Raw genomic sequence first — 16,774 nt, forward strand, 5'->3', positions numbered from 1 at the left:
TCTGTGTATTCTTATCAACCCCTCTGACGAGCTGGAGAGATGGCTCAGTGGTTAAAAGCCCTGGATGCTCTAGTGGAGGATCTGGGTTCAGTTTGCAGTATTCATATAGCAATGTACAACTGACTCAAGGAGATCTGGTACCCTCTTCTGGTCTCTCTGTGAGTACCACACATACATATACACATATAATTTAAAAATAATAAAAGTCAAATCCCTCTGAGAAATGACAAAATTTGTGTTTTTCCTCATTTAGACATCAAAAAACTGAGGGCTACGGGGAAGAAAATTGCTCCATCCTACTGGTGAGTGTAGCATTGAGAGCCAAGTAGATCTCACTCGTGAACTTTGTTGCTTTAAAAAGCTTTAAATTAAATCATCACATGATTGTGGTACAAACTCACAGGTTCCAATGGGAAGTTTAGATACAAGTATACCACTGTATATCCACTACCCAAACATTCATCGATTCTTTGTAGTAAATGTCTCTAGTCTAGTTACTTTAAGATATACATAGTTACTTTCACAAAATTGACTCTCATAGACTCTACAAACTAACGAACTCACCAAGTGTGTCTTTCTGCATGTGGCTTGTTTCACTTAGCACAATGTTCTTAGCATCTATTTAAGCTAAGACAAAAGGCAGGATTTCTTTTCTATGGCTGAACAGTATTCCACTGTGCATAGGGCATTTCCTTTATGACTTGCTTTGTTGATGGACATGTACATTGATGCCATGTTCATAGTATGGCAATAAACAAAGGAATGAATAATGTCCCTTGGCACTGATTTCTTTTTGAGTCTATGTTTAGTAGGGGAGTTGCAGAACTCCATGATGAAGTAGCCTGGACCCTCAGCACAGGCCCTGCAAGATTAATCCATATCTTCTTTTGATCTCTGTGACCTTGAAGACAGCAATGAGCAGCAAGTCCCAGCATCCAGAGGGCACCATTGATCTTAGCTCCCAGCAGAAACCATCATTTCTTTAATGCCCAGGCCTTGGCTCCTTTGGAGTGGCACCCATGGAACTATTGGCTTTTTGCCCTTTGAATTACAAAACCACCACTCAGAGGAGAGGTTGGGGCTAATCTCCTTTCCCCAGCCCCTGCTCTGCACAGAGGTGGTTCCTGCTGGTATCACATGCATAATACATGAACCCACAAGAAGGAGTCAGGGTGTTCCAGGCAGGGTGCAGAAAACAAATTCATTCTTACAAGGGGGAGGGAAAGATGGGGGTGGGATAAAGAAAAAGAGAAGACTGAAAAATGACCCAGTTTTGGGGATACTTTTCGTTAAATATCTGTGGAAGCCTCATTAAAAAGAATTATTTGATTCTGTGTTCCCAGCTCGATTTCACCATTTACAGAATCCTGTGGGTGTGACAGCCTCAGGCCATGTTGTGTGATCAAAAAGCAGCTTCCCTGTTGGCTTGCCTGTCAAGAACTGACCTGAGTTCCTAGCCCTGATGCTTTTAAGGTCACTGCTGATCAGCATCGCCACCACTGCTGCCACATCATCATCACGATCATCATCATCACTATCATCACTACCATCATTATCATCATCTCCATCATCAAAATGATGGTAACAAGATAACATTCGTTAAATGGCTCTTATGTTGCCAGGACCATTCTAAGTGTGTTACATGAATCAATTCACCTAGAACTGTTCAAAGAGATAGCTGTTAATGGCATCTTCATTTAGCATTGAAGAATCCAAGGCACAGAGCTAAAACCACACAATTCATAAGTCTAACCTTTGCACACATGGGATGTCTATTTCCTAGGGCTCTTTCATATGTAATTTTTCTTTCAGGAAAGTTGTATGAAACCTAAAAGAATGGCATAGAAGACTGGAACTCATCCTGTCATGGGTAAGTACCTCTCTAAGACCATGGAGGAGAGTGGCAGTCAGACCAGCAAGTCCCGAGGCTGAAATTGCTGACACCAGGGGAAAATGACAAACCAGCTGGCTTTTTATGGTCACATACTGCCTCTCTGGCCCCTGGGTATGTTGTCTCTCCAAACACAATGGCAATATCCACTTCTCTGAACAGGCTTGTAAGTGGAGCCTGTGGGCAGCTGTGCTACATTTTCAGGGAAAGGAAACCTTTCTCTTGATCTTAAACAGCCAGAGTGACGTGTTTCATTGCCCTGTGAAAGACATATCATCTGGAGAGAAACCCTCATCCAAGATGGTAGTGGCACTTTCAATCTAGAGTGTGACCATGGTTCCACATGGCAGCCTATATCAGCCTCTGCAGGTTTTAGTCTCAAACACATCATTGCATTGACTTCAAGCTCTCTGTGTGTGGCTTTGGGGTCTCACTCCTGCAGCTTTAGAGAGGAAGCTAGTGGGCAGCAGTATAAAACCTGCAGGGCAGCTGGATGGCCCTAGCACGATTTCTTATGACCTGCCATATAAAATATGGGGAAAGGCAGCTGTTCTATGAACATCAGTCACTTCAGGTCCCTGATCTGAATGCAAGGTCATGGGAGAGAGCAAGAACCTTGTTCAAAGAGGACCTTTATCCCTTCAGCCCAGCAAAGGCTCAACCCATCTTCCCAGCAGGGTCTCAACCCAGGTGTCACCTCCCCCAGGAGACACAATGTGCACCAGGCACAGAGCACAGAGTGGCTGAGAACACAAGGCTTTTATTCTTGTGTAGTCACATCTTACCTGAAGGGGGAAAGAAGACATGTAGGGGGACACAGGAGCAAGAGGGATGACCTCAAATGGCGGTAGTGCCACAAAGAAGCTCGAGAGGCCCAGATGTGACTTCATGGCCTCAGCATCACTGGACGAACCTCAGAGAGGAGCCAGGCATGGCAGGCTCTTTAAGGAGCAACTATTCTGATGGCAGCTGACTGGTAAGCTTCCCCAGCATGTTCCTGGGCTGGGAAGGCAGCTGGCATTTTACAGACGTATCACTCAGGTGGGATGACATCCTTGCCTGAGCCGCTGAGCTAGAGAGGCCAGTGTGATGGAAACACAGCATCTCACATGAGCAGGCAGGAAACAGCGTAGCCCTGAGTTACTATGCTAGGTGACTTCCGTTCACTTGGTCTCTAGGGTTGAGACTTTTCTGGTGGGGGTTATTTGGGGTGTGGGTGGGTCCTGCAGTTATGCATGCACAGCAGTACAGACTTTCCCATCAGGGTTTGAAAAGCGCGTTCTTTGTGTGATGTCTTAAGTAGAGACATCACTCTACTTACCCCAGGGACATTCTTATCCCCCTGAATGTCTCAGAGATCCTGAGTCTTGGCTGAGCACACACACACCAAAATGACTTGGAAGAATTGGAAAGTCACAGAGATATTCTTGAAAGCTTTTCTGTAAATCATACTTCAGGGTCTGTGACTGGCTCTTTCTAGGCGCCAATGAACAAAACAGTAAGAAAACCTTAATTTTTAAAAGGTGGCACCTGCTGGACGGAGAGTAAGTGAGAGCCTCTATTGTGGGAGGTCCCATTTGCATATGTGTCCCTGTCAAAGCTTCAGAGCTTCGCCTCCCACCTCCCCCTTCCCTTCTGCAGTATCTCCAGAGACACAAGGCTCCTGTGTGCTTGCAGGTGGCTAATGGAGTTATCAGTCCAATGGTGCCAGGACGGTCCTGATCGTCTCCAACACCTCACACTCACCTGGAACTCAAAGTTTGTGTGTTCAAGAAACTTCTGGTTCATAGTTTCTGCAAACTTGTTGATCGCTCTCAGGAAGACCCTGGAAGAGGAAACAAGGTTACTGGACCATTCGTGCCTCCTGTCTTTCTCTTCTTCACAGCTAAAATTTCCTCATCTTCTCCCTGGGCAGGGTTGGTCTTTGGATGAGGACACTGCAGGTCAGAACAGGGCTGCGGCTGCCTTGCTAGAACTCAACAGCTATCTATTTGACTTTTTAGGAATTTTGCTTGTCTAACATTCAACCTCTTAAAAGCTTATGGCTGAAAAATCCATGCCATCCGGAAATGAAATAAAGAAAGATTCTTCCCTCGCCCACACAACAGCCAATGTTCCATGGGATCCTGTCACCTGAGAAGGCTGCCACCAACATGTGGGTGAGCATCGTTTCAAAGGTCCCCTTAGAAGTGTCTCTACGAGGGATATTTTAAGGATGTCGTTTTGATAAATGGCATTACACAATGAATGCGGTTTCATAGCTTGCCTGTTTCGCTCAATAATAAATCCTGCGCTCCTTTCACACCAGTGAGTGCAGCCGCACGTCACCATTTTTTAATCACCAAAGAGCATTCCCCTCTTTGGCTGCAGCTCAGTTTATTTAATCAGTTTCTTATTGATGGGCCATTTTGTGGTTTCTCAGATTTTTTTTTCCCTAATAGACAATGTTCCCGTGATCACTCTTCCACGGACCTTGCACTTCCTTTAAGCACTTCATTCCTAGTCCTTCGGAGACCCCGCGCTAGTCAAATCTCACTCACATTTCACATTCTGGTGCCTGCTGACAAAGTGCACCCTCCAGGTCTCTCTGATCGCCTGGCTCCCTTTCTCCTTCTACGCCGACTGTTCCTACAGCCTCCTTGTCATTCTCAGGGACACCTGGTCCTATGGGACAGCCCCACCATAACCATTGCTGACCTTCATGGTTCTCCACTGCCCATGGACAATCCGAATCCTCTCTTTACACCCAATGATCTTTGTTCTTTGGCCCTGACCTTTCTTCCTATGCTTATTTTTTTACTATTCCCCTGTGATTCAGGTCACTTCCTGAGGACTTAGTGACATGTTTTTGTTTTATCGCCTGTCCCAATTCTGCTAAGTTAAAATTATACTTTTCTGGTGTCTACTTGAGGGTGTCCTGTCCAACCTCTGGGCATCGTGATGTCATTTTTGTCATTTATAAATGTGCTGGGACATGTTCATTGCTATCCTGGGACATACAAAGCCCAGGACTGCAAGCTGAAAACACCCAGAATGCACTACTTCCTCTTTTTGTTGTTGTTTTGGTTTGGTTTTTTTGTTTTCATTTTTTTCAAATTATTTTTATTGTTTTTATTGAGCTATACATTTTTCTCCGCTCCCCTCCCTTCTGCCCCCTTCTCCTTTATCCTCTTCCGTGACCACTACATTCCCAATTTACTCAGGAGATCTTGCGTTTTTCTCCTTTCTATGTAGATCCATGTATGTCTCTCTAGGGAGGAACCTCTTTGTTGTCTAGGTTCTCTGGGGTTGTAGCCTGTAGGCTGGTATTTCTTTGCTTTATATCTAAAAGTCACTTATGAGTGAGTACATATTATATTTGCCTTTCTGCTGGGTTACCTCACTCAATATGATGTTTTCTAGATCCATCCATTTGCCCACAAATTTCAAGATGTCATTATTTTTTTACCACTGTGTAATACTCCATTGTGCAAATGTACCACGTTTTCTTTATCCAGTCTTCAGTTGAGGGATATCTAGGTTGTTTCCAGGTTCTGGCTATTACAAATAATGATGCTATAAACATAGTTGAGCACATGTCCTTGTGGTATGACTGAGCATCCTATGGGTATATACCCAACAGTAGTATTGCTGGGTCTTGAGGTAGATTGTTTCCTAATTTTCTGAGAAATTGCCTTGTTGTTTTCCAAAGGGGCTGTACCAGTTTGCACTCCCACCAGCAATGGAGGGGCCTCCACCTTGCTCCACATCCTCTCCAGCATAAGCTGTCATCAGTGTTTTTGATCTTGGCATTCTGACAGGTATAAGATGGAATCTCAGGGTTGTTTTCATTTGCATTTCTATGATGGCTAAGGATGTTGAGCATTTCCTTAAGTGTATTTCAGCATTTGAGATTCGCCTGCTGAGAGATCTCTGTTTAGGTCTGTACCCCAATTTTTTTTATTGGATTATTTGTTCTTTTGATGTCAAGTTTCTTGAGTTCTTTGTATATTTTGGAGATCAGTCCTCTGTGCAATGTGGGCTTGGTGAAGATCTTTGGCATGGGAGACCACTTCCTAAATACACCCCAGTAGCACAGACACTGAGAGCAACAATTAATAAATGGGACCTCCTGAAACTGAGAAGCTTCTGTAAAGCAAAGGACTCAGTCAACAAGACAAAACCGCAGCCTACAGAATGGGAAAAGGTCTTCACCAACTGCACTACTTCTTAAAACCTTTGCTCATTCTCCTATGCACAGGTCACTTTCTCCCTCTCCTAGGGCAGTCTTCGTACCACGTGTGACATCTTAGCTGTCTCCATGTAACCAAACTTCTGTTTTCAGCCATGAGCCATTTGTTCACAAGGCGGGGTCCTAAACATGCCCCTTGCAGCTTCATTGCACACTCCGTGTGATCCCGTAGGATGCATCTGAATGGCTCAAGATCTGTTTCCTCCATCAGAGCACACTTTCCTAGGGATTGGGAACATCTCTTACTCACGGGCTTGCTTTCCCAGTTTGTATCTTTATCCTAGGCCTCCCCTGAGCTCCAGCTTGTCTCTAAACTCTGCTTTTGACACCAAAGCTGAGTCTCATAGACTTTCTGTCCCCACTCCCTCTTCTCTTGGTAGTTGGTAGTTTTCCCGTGGAAGCAAAGAACAGTATCCTTTGTACTTGCTACTGGAAGAGGGAAGAGACTCAGCTCTGATAACACTGTTTTTGGCTTTGCCTCCTAGCCAGCACTCTGCCTGTCTGGGCACATCCCCAGCAGGTCCAGAGCCACCTACTTCATTCACCCCGCTGCTACAGAGGGGGACAAAGCCATAGTCATTACTCTTCTGGAATTTTACAGCTGCCCCCCAACTGAGAAGAGCCAAGGCTTGGGATTCTGCCTTCTTTTCTCAGTACTGCCCAGTGAATTCAGACCCTTATGCCCGCTAGGCAAACACTCTACCACCTTGGTCCCACCATTTCTGATGAGCAGCAGGCAATCAATATCTCCTTGTCCTCTGAATGGCTGGTCCCGAGAAATACATACGGCCTGCCTGAGGCACCAGGGGAGTACAAGTTGGAAGTACAGATAAGTATGGGCAATAATTTGACTTCCATTCTGCTTGGGAGCCGCTAAAAGAGCTTATACAACACATTTGCACGTCCGAAGTGTCCCCTCCTAGGAGATAAATAAATTGGGCTATTAATACTACTGCCACCACTCCTCAGTGGTGAGAAATTGTTCCTGGGTATCACTCATTCCAAGGTAACAGTATATTTACATACACACACACACACACACACACACACCGCACATCTCCTGCAGATGTACCGAGCACCCCAAAGCCAGAGAAATCCCAGAAAATAAAAGAGGATGCTCTTAGGACATATGGGGACTGCATATACAAGCTGATGTTATATTTTGGCTGGGTTGAACAAGATGAGTACTCCAGTATTTGCTTTGCGGGGGCCCTGCTTGTCTATTGGATTGTGGCGGCAATTCATTAACTACTTGACACATTGTTTGCTAGGGGAAACAAAGGAAGCATATTCTGGTGTTGGGATCACAGAATTTGAAACCTGCACATACCCCTAAAGGTTATTTGACTTCAACACTTTCTAGCTCTGTGGATTTGGGTCATGCTACTATTCTTCTGAAGTCTCCGGTTCCTCCTTGCTACACGGGGAGGAGGGAACCATTCCTGGGAGTTGCTGCTGCAGGGAATGATGGGTAAGTGCCTGGTGAGTACCAGTCACAGTACCCAACCCAGAGCCTGCAGCTACACAATGGTTGTGAGGGCTTTGAATCCTTCCGGTTGCCCAAATCTCCTTCTAAACCCAGACACAAATAGTTGAAAAGACAAACAACAAACAAGGGATGTCCAACAACCAGGTTTGAGCCAGGTAGGACCACACAACAACAGAAATGGAAAAAATCTCACAAAATCCACCACCCTGTCTGGCTGTCAAAGAGCAGGATTTCTCCGGTTTTGCTTTCTTTGCCGTTTGCTAAGATGCCTTTGAAACAACATCTATATTTTCTGCTTAAAGATTAGTTATCTGATTCTCTAGATGGAAGTGCATTGAGTGCCTGTCATGCTGTGTATAAACATCTCAGGAGCTGATATGTGATACCCAAATGAGGGCTTTATACATTCTCGCTAGCAACAAAACTATCGGCACCTCCAGAATAGACGTTATTTAGGCTGTCAGTTTAAACCTGTCTGGGATGCCCAGAGGCTAGCCAACAGCCTGGTGCTGGTGGTGGCAAGAGTCAGGTGTATCCCTCCTCCTGCCTTCTCTCTGATACCACATGCTGAATGTAAAAATCCCACTTAACTCTTAGTTGTGTTTAAGATAGGAAGTATAAGGCTTTTTTTCTTTTTTAAAAATTGTTCTCAAGTGGTTGCAAATAAAAAACACACTCAACTCTCTGTTGCTCTTAGCAATGAATATAAGTTGTTTAAAACAAAGTTCATTTGCAAATCTCAACCGAACACCTCTTATCCATGGTGTCTTAGCAGGCTCCATGGAATTCAGAGTGTCAGCTCTGCACCAGGTTCAGTGCATGGAGTTACTACAAGGGCAATAGCAAGCTTTGCCTGGTCAACATCCCATCCTTTTGAGCTAGGACCTTGACCATCCCAGAATCTCACTGGCATCATCTCTGAGAGGAACCAAGTGTGAAGACCCAATAAGATGCAATGCAGGAGCTGGGAGTCCAGTTCCTCTGCACATGGAGGGCAAACATCAGTCATTGTTCTCCGGTGTCTAAGTTTGCCGCCACCACCTCTAGCAATGCCACTATTGCTAGAGGCTGGAAGTACTCTGATGTGATGGCACAGCGCCACCCCACGGTAACAGGTTGTATGACATGAATAAAAGCAGAAAAGAGAGTGGGGATCCTCTTCGGGAGAGTATCATCCAGGGAGCAGAGGACTTCTGTGAGCCCCACTCTCCTTTGCCCTTTGGTTCAGAGAGTGTAGTTGATTCTATTGGTAAAGCTAAAGGCTGGATGGAATAGATAAGCCTGGGATGGAGTTCTTATGCGTCCCTTGAGCCTGACATGCATTTTTAAAAAAGATTTATTAATTATGTATACAGTATTCTGTCTGCATGTCTGCTGCAGGCCAGATCTCATTACAGATTGTTGTGAGCCACCATGTGGTTACTGGGAATTGAACTCAGGATCTCTGGAAGAGCAGTCAGTGCTCTTAACCTCTGAGCCATCTCTCCAGCCCCCCTGACATGCATTTTTCCAGAACCTTTAAGTTGCTCCTATCACAACACCTTAAGGGTCGGTCATGCACCAACAGGTTAAAGCAGCGGCTCTTAACCTCCCTAAAGCTGCTATCCTTTAACACAACTCCTCATGTCATAGTGACCCCCCCACCATAAAATTACTTTGTTGCTACTTCATAACTGCTGTAATTTTGCTACTGTTATGAATCGTGATGTAAATAGCTGATATGCAACTCCCAAAGGGGTTGTGACCCACAGGTTGAGAACCACTGTGTTAGAGGGAGTGTCAGCATGGCCCAGCTTGTCAGGGTACAGCTCACCTAAAGTGCCTCCAGCACTTCCCTAGAGATGTAGCAGGCTCACCAAATCTGGAATCTTATAGCCAGTTGCACTTCACTATTAGTTGTGCTGTGTAGGGTAAAGAAACCGCGAACCAGCAAGAAGGCTCAGCAGATAAAGGTGTTTGTCATTAAGCCTGCCAAATTGACTTTGGTTCTTAGAACTCATAGAGTAGAAGGAGAGAATTGATTTTTGCATATTGTACTTTGTCTGCTGTCCTCCACACATGCACCATGGCATATGTCCACTGGCACACATATGCATGCATGCACACACATGTACATACACACACTCACACACATTAAAAGAAAACATGAACCAATCTGCCTCTGTCTTTCTCTCCCCCGTTTTTTCTGGTTGAGGTGTATCACAGGAGTTGGGGGCTCTAAGAAGAAATACTCACTATAGTCTTGGGTAGGCAGAAGGAGGGGGAATGGGTACCAGCAATTTGCTGTCATGTCCACAGAACCACGATGCAAGGGCTAAGCAGGGCCTGCTCTGCTTCCTAGACCCACCTGTTCTGATCCAGCTGTGCACCCTTTATGAGCTAGACACTGTATCTCGACATCGATCACTAGAAAAGATAGTCAAGGTCCAGCCTGTATTTGCCTCTTCTGCAGAGAATTCTAGATGAATCTGAACCACAGAAACATAAAAAAAAAAAAAAAACCCAATTGCTATAAAGTTCTTGCTATGTTCTAACACTGACCTAATAATTACTTTATAGTGGTTATTCTTTCATCTTAGCCACAGAAACCCCACAATCCTCTGTGATGGGGACTATTGCTAATCCCATTTTACAGCAAGGAAAACTGAGTATAGAACAACTAAGTCACTTCCCCAAAGTCAATAGCTATCTAATGAAGGGGACAGGATTTGAACCCAGAAAGGATTTGTAGGCCTCCATGCGGCCTCAGGGATCTGCTCTTATGAGGGTCACTGCAGGACACATTTCTGTGGTCAAACTTATGACTTCCCCTACCAGAAGGAAGCCTCAGGATTAGAGACTGAATGAATCTGTACCCTCCCTAGAGCCTGAGACACTCAATAAACCTTGATTGACTGTTTTAAGAGAAGCTTTAGAAATGTGTTTAAATCCTCACCCCCTTGAAGTGCGATGATTCCAGACCGAGGCACAGATGCAAGAGAGAAAGGAGAGGTTTCCTAGCGTAATTGTGTTAATTTACAACATTATGAAGAACTTGATTATTTAAAATGTAAACATGTCATGTAAATCAGATCATGCTGAACGCTGCATCTTACCAAAAAGAAAAATGTTCTACCAGAAAGTGTTTCTTACAGTAGACACATCATCACCTATGCATACACAAACAGCCTGCAGCTGGGGGAAGACACTCAAAGCCGGACAACTCCCTCCCTCCACCAACAAGCAGACGCACAGGTAATAGATACATACAAGCGTAAATCAGAGGTAGGAATAGATTCATTACGGTGACATCTGATAACAGAGGGAGAGAGACTGCAATGAAGTAAAGAGAGAGAGAGAGAGAGAGAGGAGAAAGGGAGGGAGGCAAGGAAAAGAAAGAAAGAAAGAAAGAAAGACAGAAAGACAGAAAGACAGAAAGACAGAAAGACAGAAAGAATTAGAAGGAGGTAAATAAGGAAAGTAAGTTAATTCGTTAAAATGTCCAGGCTAACTTAAGGATACACTCATTATGTAAGTGGGTTGTTTCTTTCTGGGGAACAGAAAACAGTATTTTAGGTGAGTGCCCCACAGGCTCAATCATGGTGCAAGTTCTGTTTGTATATATTCTGCAAACTCTCTGCATGACCTTGGCAGGCTGTCTCCCCTTCAGGGCTGCTGTCCGATATCTGTTCAAAGCTCTTCAGATAAATGTCTCTGGCACACAGGAAAAAGAAGTCTGGGTCCAGAGTTTGGTTCAGGTCGAATGTCTTCTCTTTTCATTACCGGCAATGCAGCAATGCGGAAGTCAGCTTTGTCATTGATGAAATGCAGATGATTGTGGTCCTACCTCATAAGGCCATTGTGAGAAGCGGGGGAGCTAATGCTGGCAAAGCATTTACAACAGTGGGCTGATCTAGGCACTTACTGATATCAGCTACGAAATAGCACGCAACATGCAGACGTCATGAGCGACCCTCAAGAGCTCCATAACTGGAGACATCCTTGTAGCCGGAATATAAAAGAAATCTACAGACTAAGCTGTTTTAATGCAACAGACATTGAAAGAACAGCCAATGGCAGGGGAAGGTGACATCAGTGGCCCCAAACCAAGCAGTCGTCACTTGGTTTTGGTGATGCCCTGTTTACTGAGGTCTGACTTGTTATCAGGTGCGCTGCTTCAGGGCAGCTCCATCCTCCACAAAAGAGAAATGGAAGACCCTGTAAAATGGACCACAGTCATCCCTCTCTCTAGACTGGGAAGCTGACCCTCCAGGAGACTAAGAAGGGGAGCTGTGAAGGCCTGGAATCCCTGGACATGAGAGGTTGAGAAAGGAGGGCAAGGAATTCAAAATCACCTTCTTTAACTGCACAGTGAGTTCAAGGTCAGCCTGGGCTATGTGAAGTCCGTGTCACACCCTTGAGCCTGCCTTTATAAGACACTGAAACTGAAACATAAAGACATGCATTTCACTGCTCGGAGCCATAACTGACTTTGTTCAGGAGGCAACTCTACTTTCTTCGGTTCCCTGGGTTCCGTTCTAATTTTCTAAGTATGCAGACAGAAGGATCTTTTCAGTTGTCGACTTGACACAGGATAGAATTATGTGTGTAGAGAGGGCCTATCTAGATCAGGTTGGCCCGTGGGTGGATCTCTGAGGGATTTCCTTAATTGGGTTGTGGTGAGAAGACACACCCTGAATGAGTGGCCCCTTTCTCTGGGCTGCATGTTCTGACTGGCTGAGAGTGAGGGAAAGCCAGCCAGGCATACACGCATACACACACACACACACACACACACACACACACACACGCACAGACATACACACATTCATTTCCTGTTTGCTATTAACTAGTTAGGGCACACTGCTAAGAGGTCCTGCCTTGACTTCCCTACAGTAACAGACTGGAAACTGGAATTGCAAGCCTCATAGAAAGTCTTTCTCCCTTAAAGTTTCATTTGTTGGTGCATTTAATCACAGCAGCTGGAATGAAACTATAACACATAATTTCTCCGTGGTCCCAACACCTGCTCACACAGGTCATTAAGTCCTTCTTCCAGCATGCCCAGTACACAGCTCCAAAGGGGAAATTTGCCTGGTGAACTCCACCCCTGGCCTCTTATTAGTTCAACTCATCTGTTCCCTTTTCTGCCAGTAACCTGTTCCCCCTACCTACAGCAACTCTGGAGTTTTCTTTGGGGAGCTCCCTTTTCTGTTACTTCCCTGGCTGCCTGTTGCTTAGGTAGGATTGGCCATGCTATTTCCAGCTCAGAAGGCAGATTGTAAGATCAAAGCCTGACTTAACAATGCCTTTCATTTCCCTGCCACACGTAACCCAAACCCGACTTTGAAGGTTAGCCTTGGGAATTACACTGAACGAACTGAAAAAGAAAAAGAAAAAAAAAAAGTTTCTCCTGGAAGATTTGTGGAGATGGCTCGGCACTTCGGAGCATCAGCTGCTCTTCCAGAGGACTCTGGTTCGGTTCTTAGCTCCTACACAGCAGCTCACAGCTGTCTAGAATTCCAGTTTGGGGGGCGGGATCCAATACCCTCCTCTGACTCCCCACAGGCATCACTCATGTGGCTCACTGGCATACATGCAGGTAAAACATGCATATGCACAATAAAAGGAAATAGATACATTTGCAACCAGTAGAGTCCGTTTTCACCCCTCTAAAGGGAGCGTCTGTTTGAGAGTGAAGCCGACAGAGACAAGATTGAGGGAGAAGCGTAGGTTCTTCTATCATGATATGATACAGCCAAGCATGAAAACCAGACCTCTGAAGTTCTCAAGTTATCTGAACCAACACATTTTCGACTTTCAAGAGTCCAGATTCCCTTAAGATCCCAGTCAGGAGCCGGGCGGTGGTGGCGTGCGCCTTTAATCCCAGCACTCGGGAGGCAGAGGCAGGCGGATCTCTGTGAGTTCGAGGCCAGCCCGGTCTATAAGAGCTAGTTCCAGGACAGGAACCAAAAAGCTACAGAGAAACCCTGTCTCGAAAATAAAAAAAAAAAAAAGATCCCAGTCAGGAAGTTCCCTGTGGATACAAAGTGTCGTTATGTCATCATGCATGTTCGTGAATGTCATACCATGCTCTTGCACAGTCTAGATGCGCATGGAGTTTGCTCTTGAAATGCTCATTGTGTAGAGACTGAACAGTCCCGTGACGAATCAGTCACAGACAGTGAGGACAGCAACTGATTGGGCATGCAGACAAATGTTGAAGGGGAAACCGGCTTTCCTGCCTGTGAGGGAGTCCCTGGGTTCAGAATTTTCACATAGGGAGTCTAGTCTGGAGGGAGACAGGTATCCAGGCAGAGCCAAAACTTAGAGAAAATGATACAAGTATAGAGAAGTAGGCAACTGGAGAAGCTGGACATATCCAAAAAGCAAATGATCCCTGTCCTACCTCCTGGATGCATCGTATAATTTGACAGGCTTTCTGTTATCCTCTGGCACGCAATGAAGGGCCATGTGGAGCGTAGCCGGCAGCCCCGACCTCAATCCAAGATGCCTCGCCATTGGGACATGAGTAGCTACACAACCCACAGAGCCAGCACGAAACGAAAATGGGGGTCCCATTATCTAAAACTATTATGAGTCAAGAGATGTTAGCTCATGAGCACTAAAGCAAGCATGGGACTCTCTGGGTATGAGGCTCTATGCATCTACACAGGTCTCATGCTCAGGAAACTGGTAGGACACAGGGAGAAGTCTGCATCTGACTCACATTGTGTCTGTGAGAATCATCACTGCAGGGCGAGCCTTTAGCCTGAGAGATGTGAACCAGGTGGGGTGAGCCCAGGCTAGGAATGCAATACTCCCTGGCACTGTGCTGCTGGGAGGCACTCTACAATAAACAGAGATGTACAGACAGATGTCTCCCTCTGTCGTGACAAATCTCTCCTCTGCTCCTGCAGTCCTGAAACCAGTCCAAGAGTTCTGTAGCCAGGTGTCTATCACACGGTAGGCACTTGGGCATCCCGGTAGTGGAAGAGCAATTTCCCAGAGATAAGCAGGCATTGCAATCAGCTCTTGCAATCATGCAGGAGACATATCTTCTTAGACTTTATCCAATGATGAAATCATTAATATGTAAACGTGCATAGTCTTTTCTCCAGTCCTTACACTAAAGAAAATTCGGCTTTTTCTTCCCTACCGCTCTCTGGGGACATTTCTGTCTCTGTCAGCCAATACTTAGCCTGCATGATGGAGAACCGAGGCGGTAGGTAAAGGGAGATAAAACTAGAAACTCCCGGCAGATGAAGCATTTTCAGTGGTTAAGAACCTGAAATATATGTAGCCAAAGGAAAAGGGGAGAGAAAGGAAGGGAGGCGTGGGGAAGGTCTTGCTGAAGAGAGGACACAGGTAAGATTTGAGAATGTGGTTCCGAGACAGATCAGGGGAACCACAACATGCAAAGGACACTGGGGGGACAAGGGAGTTGAGGGAGGAGCTATTAGAATGGCTGAGTGCTAGGACTCACATTCACTTTGACAAGATGGTATTAGAAAAGACAGCAGTGAAGGTTGGAATCTTTTGTAATAGCTTCTCCCAGGCTGTGATTGCTCATGTGGGGGTCTGGACTATCCTTAGGTTACACTGATAGTCTACGAAATATGACCAGGTCTTACAGATACGAACACAAATGTATAAGCTATTCCCTACATTTCCCCAAAGGTGGATTCATCTATAAAACATTCCCTCTTATTTGCTCATCTTAAAAAAAAAATCATATTAGCATATTAAAAGCACCTCCCCCAAGTCCTGTGATGTGGAAACCTGTTTAAAGTTGTTGGACACTTATCTAATAGATGGCATGGAGAAAATACTTTATTAACTTAAGTGAACTTTAAAATAAGATAAATTAATAGCATTTCCCTAAAGCTCTCCTATTACAGACAGAGTATCTACTTTAACTGGCACATGAGCGCCGCAGAAGGTAGGGGCTACTTAGAGCAGCTTTGGGATTGGTGATCTCCTTCTTCCTTGTGTTTGAGCACAGAAAGGAAAGGGTCTGTTAACATTTTTATCCCTTCTCTCCCACCTATGGCTGCCGGTGCTCTTTAACATGGATGGCAAGCACACAGGTGCCACCCCAGAAGCACGGTGGCTCGGCTTACCTGTTCTGAACCATGCTCATGGCCATCCAGTCGCCAGGGTACACGTTCTTCCCGATGAGGTCCTTGAACATGATGAATGTCTCCATCAAGAAGTCCTGCAAAAGTGCCGAGCACACCTGTCACCCCACATCACAGGGACGGACTGTACCTGTCTCCATCCCGGCGGCTGTTTAAATGCCTTTTTATTGTCCTTTGGAGGGTCAGATTGGGGAAGGGTCAGGTTTTGGCTAAGGGGTTCAAAGGCATCGCAAGAGGTTGCAAATGGAAGTTTATAAGTCAGCTACCAAGATTCTGCCTCACCAGATATAAAGTGCAATATGAATAATAACTAAAAATGGACTCTCCAAATAAAGCACTATTGGTTCTGTCTTAAAGAATAAAGAAGTAAATGTGTTTGCTGATGATTTTGTAATCATCTTCCCAAATATGTATTCAAGAGGTAAATAACCCACACTATATAGCATTGTCTCAGGTCATCGAGCAAACACACTATTATTTAAATGAACATCTAATTAGCAAGGCAGAGACACAGCTAATCCAAATGTCACACATGCATATGAGCTTGTAAAAAAGGGAGTTGGCAAAGGCCTTCCTCTCTTTTAAAGAGGTTCAGAGTGGATTTAAACATTCTCCAGCAGACTTTGTAGCAGGCTAACCTTCATCTTTATCTTTAGAGAAAATAAATTCAGCACAAATCCAGACAGCAAAGTCGAGAACCACCGGTACCAAGAGTGTCTTGAGCTGCAGGTAATGAAGCCGGATCCCAAAGGTGATTTAGGTAAAGCTTCGCACCCAGAGTGAACCCGCCCAGCTGCAATTCTTTCCTTAAGCAGTGCTTGTCATGTTCACTGCAACCTCTGCTCAAAGAAAATCTCACCTAAAACCCAATATATGAAATAAAGGTAGATCAGCTCTGTTGGTGTGTGTGTGTGTCTTTATGGTAGGGTAGTAAGGAGGTTATATAGCATTTCATTTCAGAAACACTGCTTTCAGCTAAATTCTGAAATCCTGAAAATGGCATTGGTTTATTTTCCAGCAAATTTTGTTTCTAGGAAAAAGTC

At 45.0% G+C, this 16,774-nt stretch overlaps 1 protein-coding gene across 1 annotated transcript in view; it reads right to left on the reverse strand.

Annotated features, from left to right (window-relative positions):
* Positions 1-16,774, reverse strand: part of Dock2 (dedicator of cytokinesis 2) — a 413,359-nt gene that overhangs the window by 74,418 nt on the left and 322,167 nt on the right. The window contains exons 29-30 of the mRNA XM_057774274.1: positions 15,714-15,808; positions 3,638-3,716 (exon numbers count right to left, since the gene is read on the reverse strand). Of these exons, the coding sequence (XP_057630257.1) occupies positions 3,638-3,716; positions 15,714-15,808 (174 nt within the window). The remainder of the gene's footprint in view (positions 1-3,637; positions 3,717-15,713; positions 15,809-16,774) is intronic.

Source organism: Chionomys nivalis, chromosome 7 (assembly GCF_950005125.1).
Source record: "Chionomys nivalis chromosome 7, mChiNiv1.1, whole genome shotgun sequence".
Taxonomy (NCBI): Eukaryota; Metazoa; Chordata; class Mammalia; order Rodentia; family Cricetidae; genus Chionomys; species Chionomys nivalis.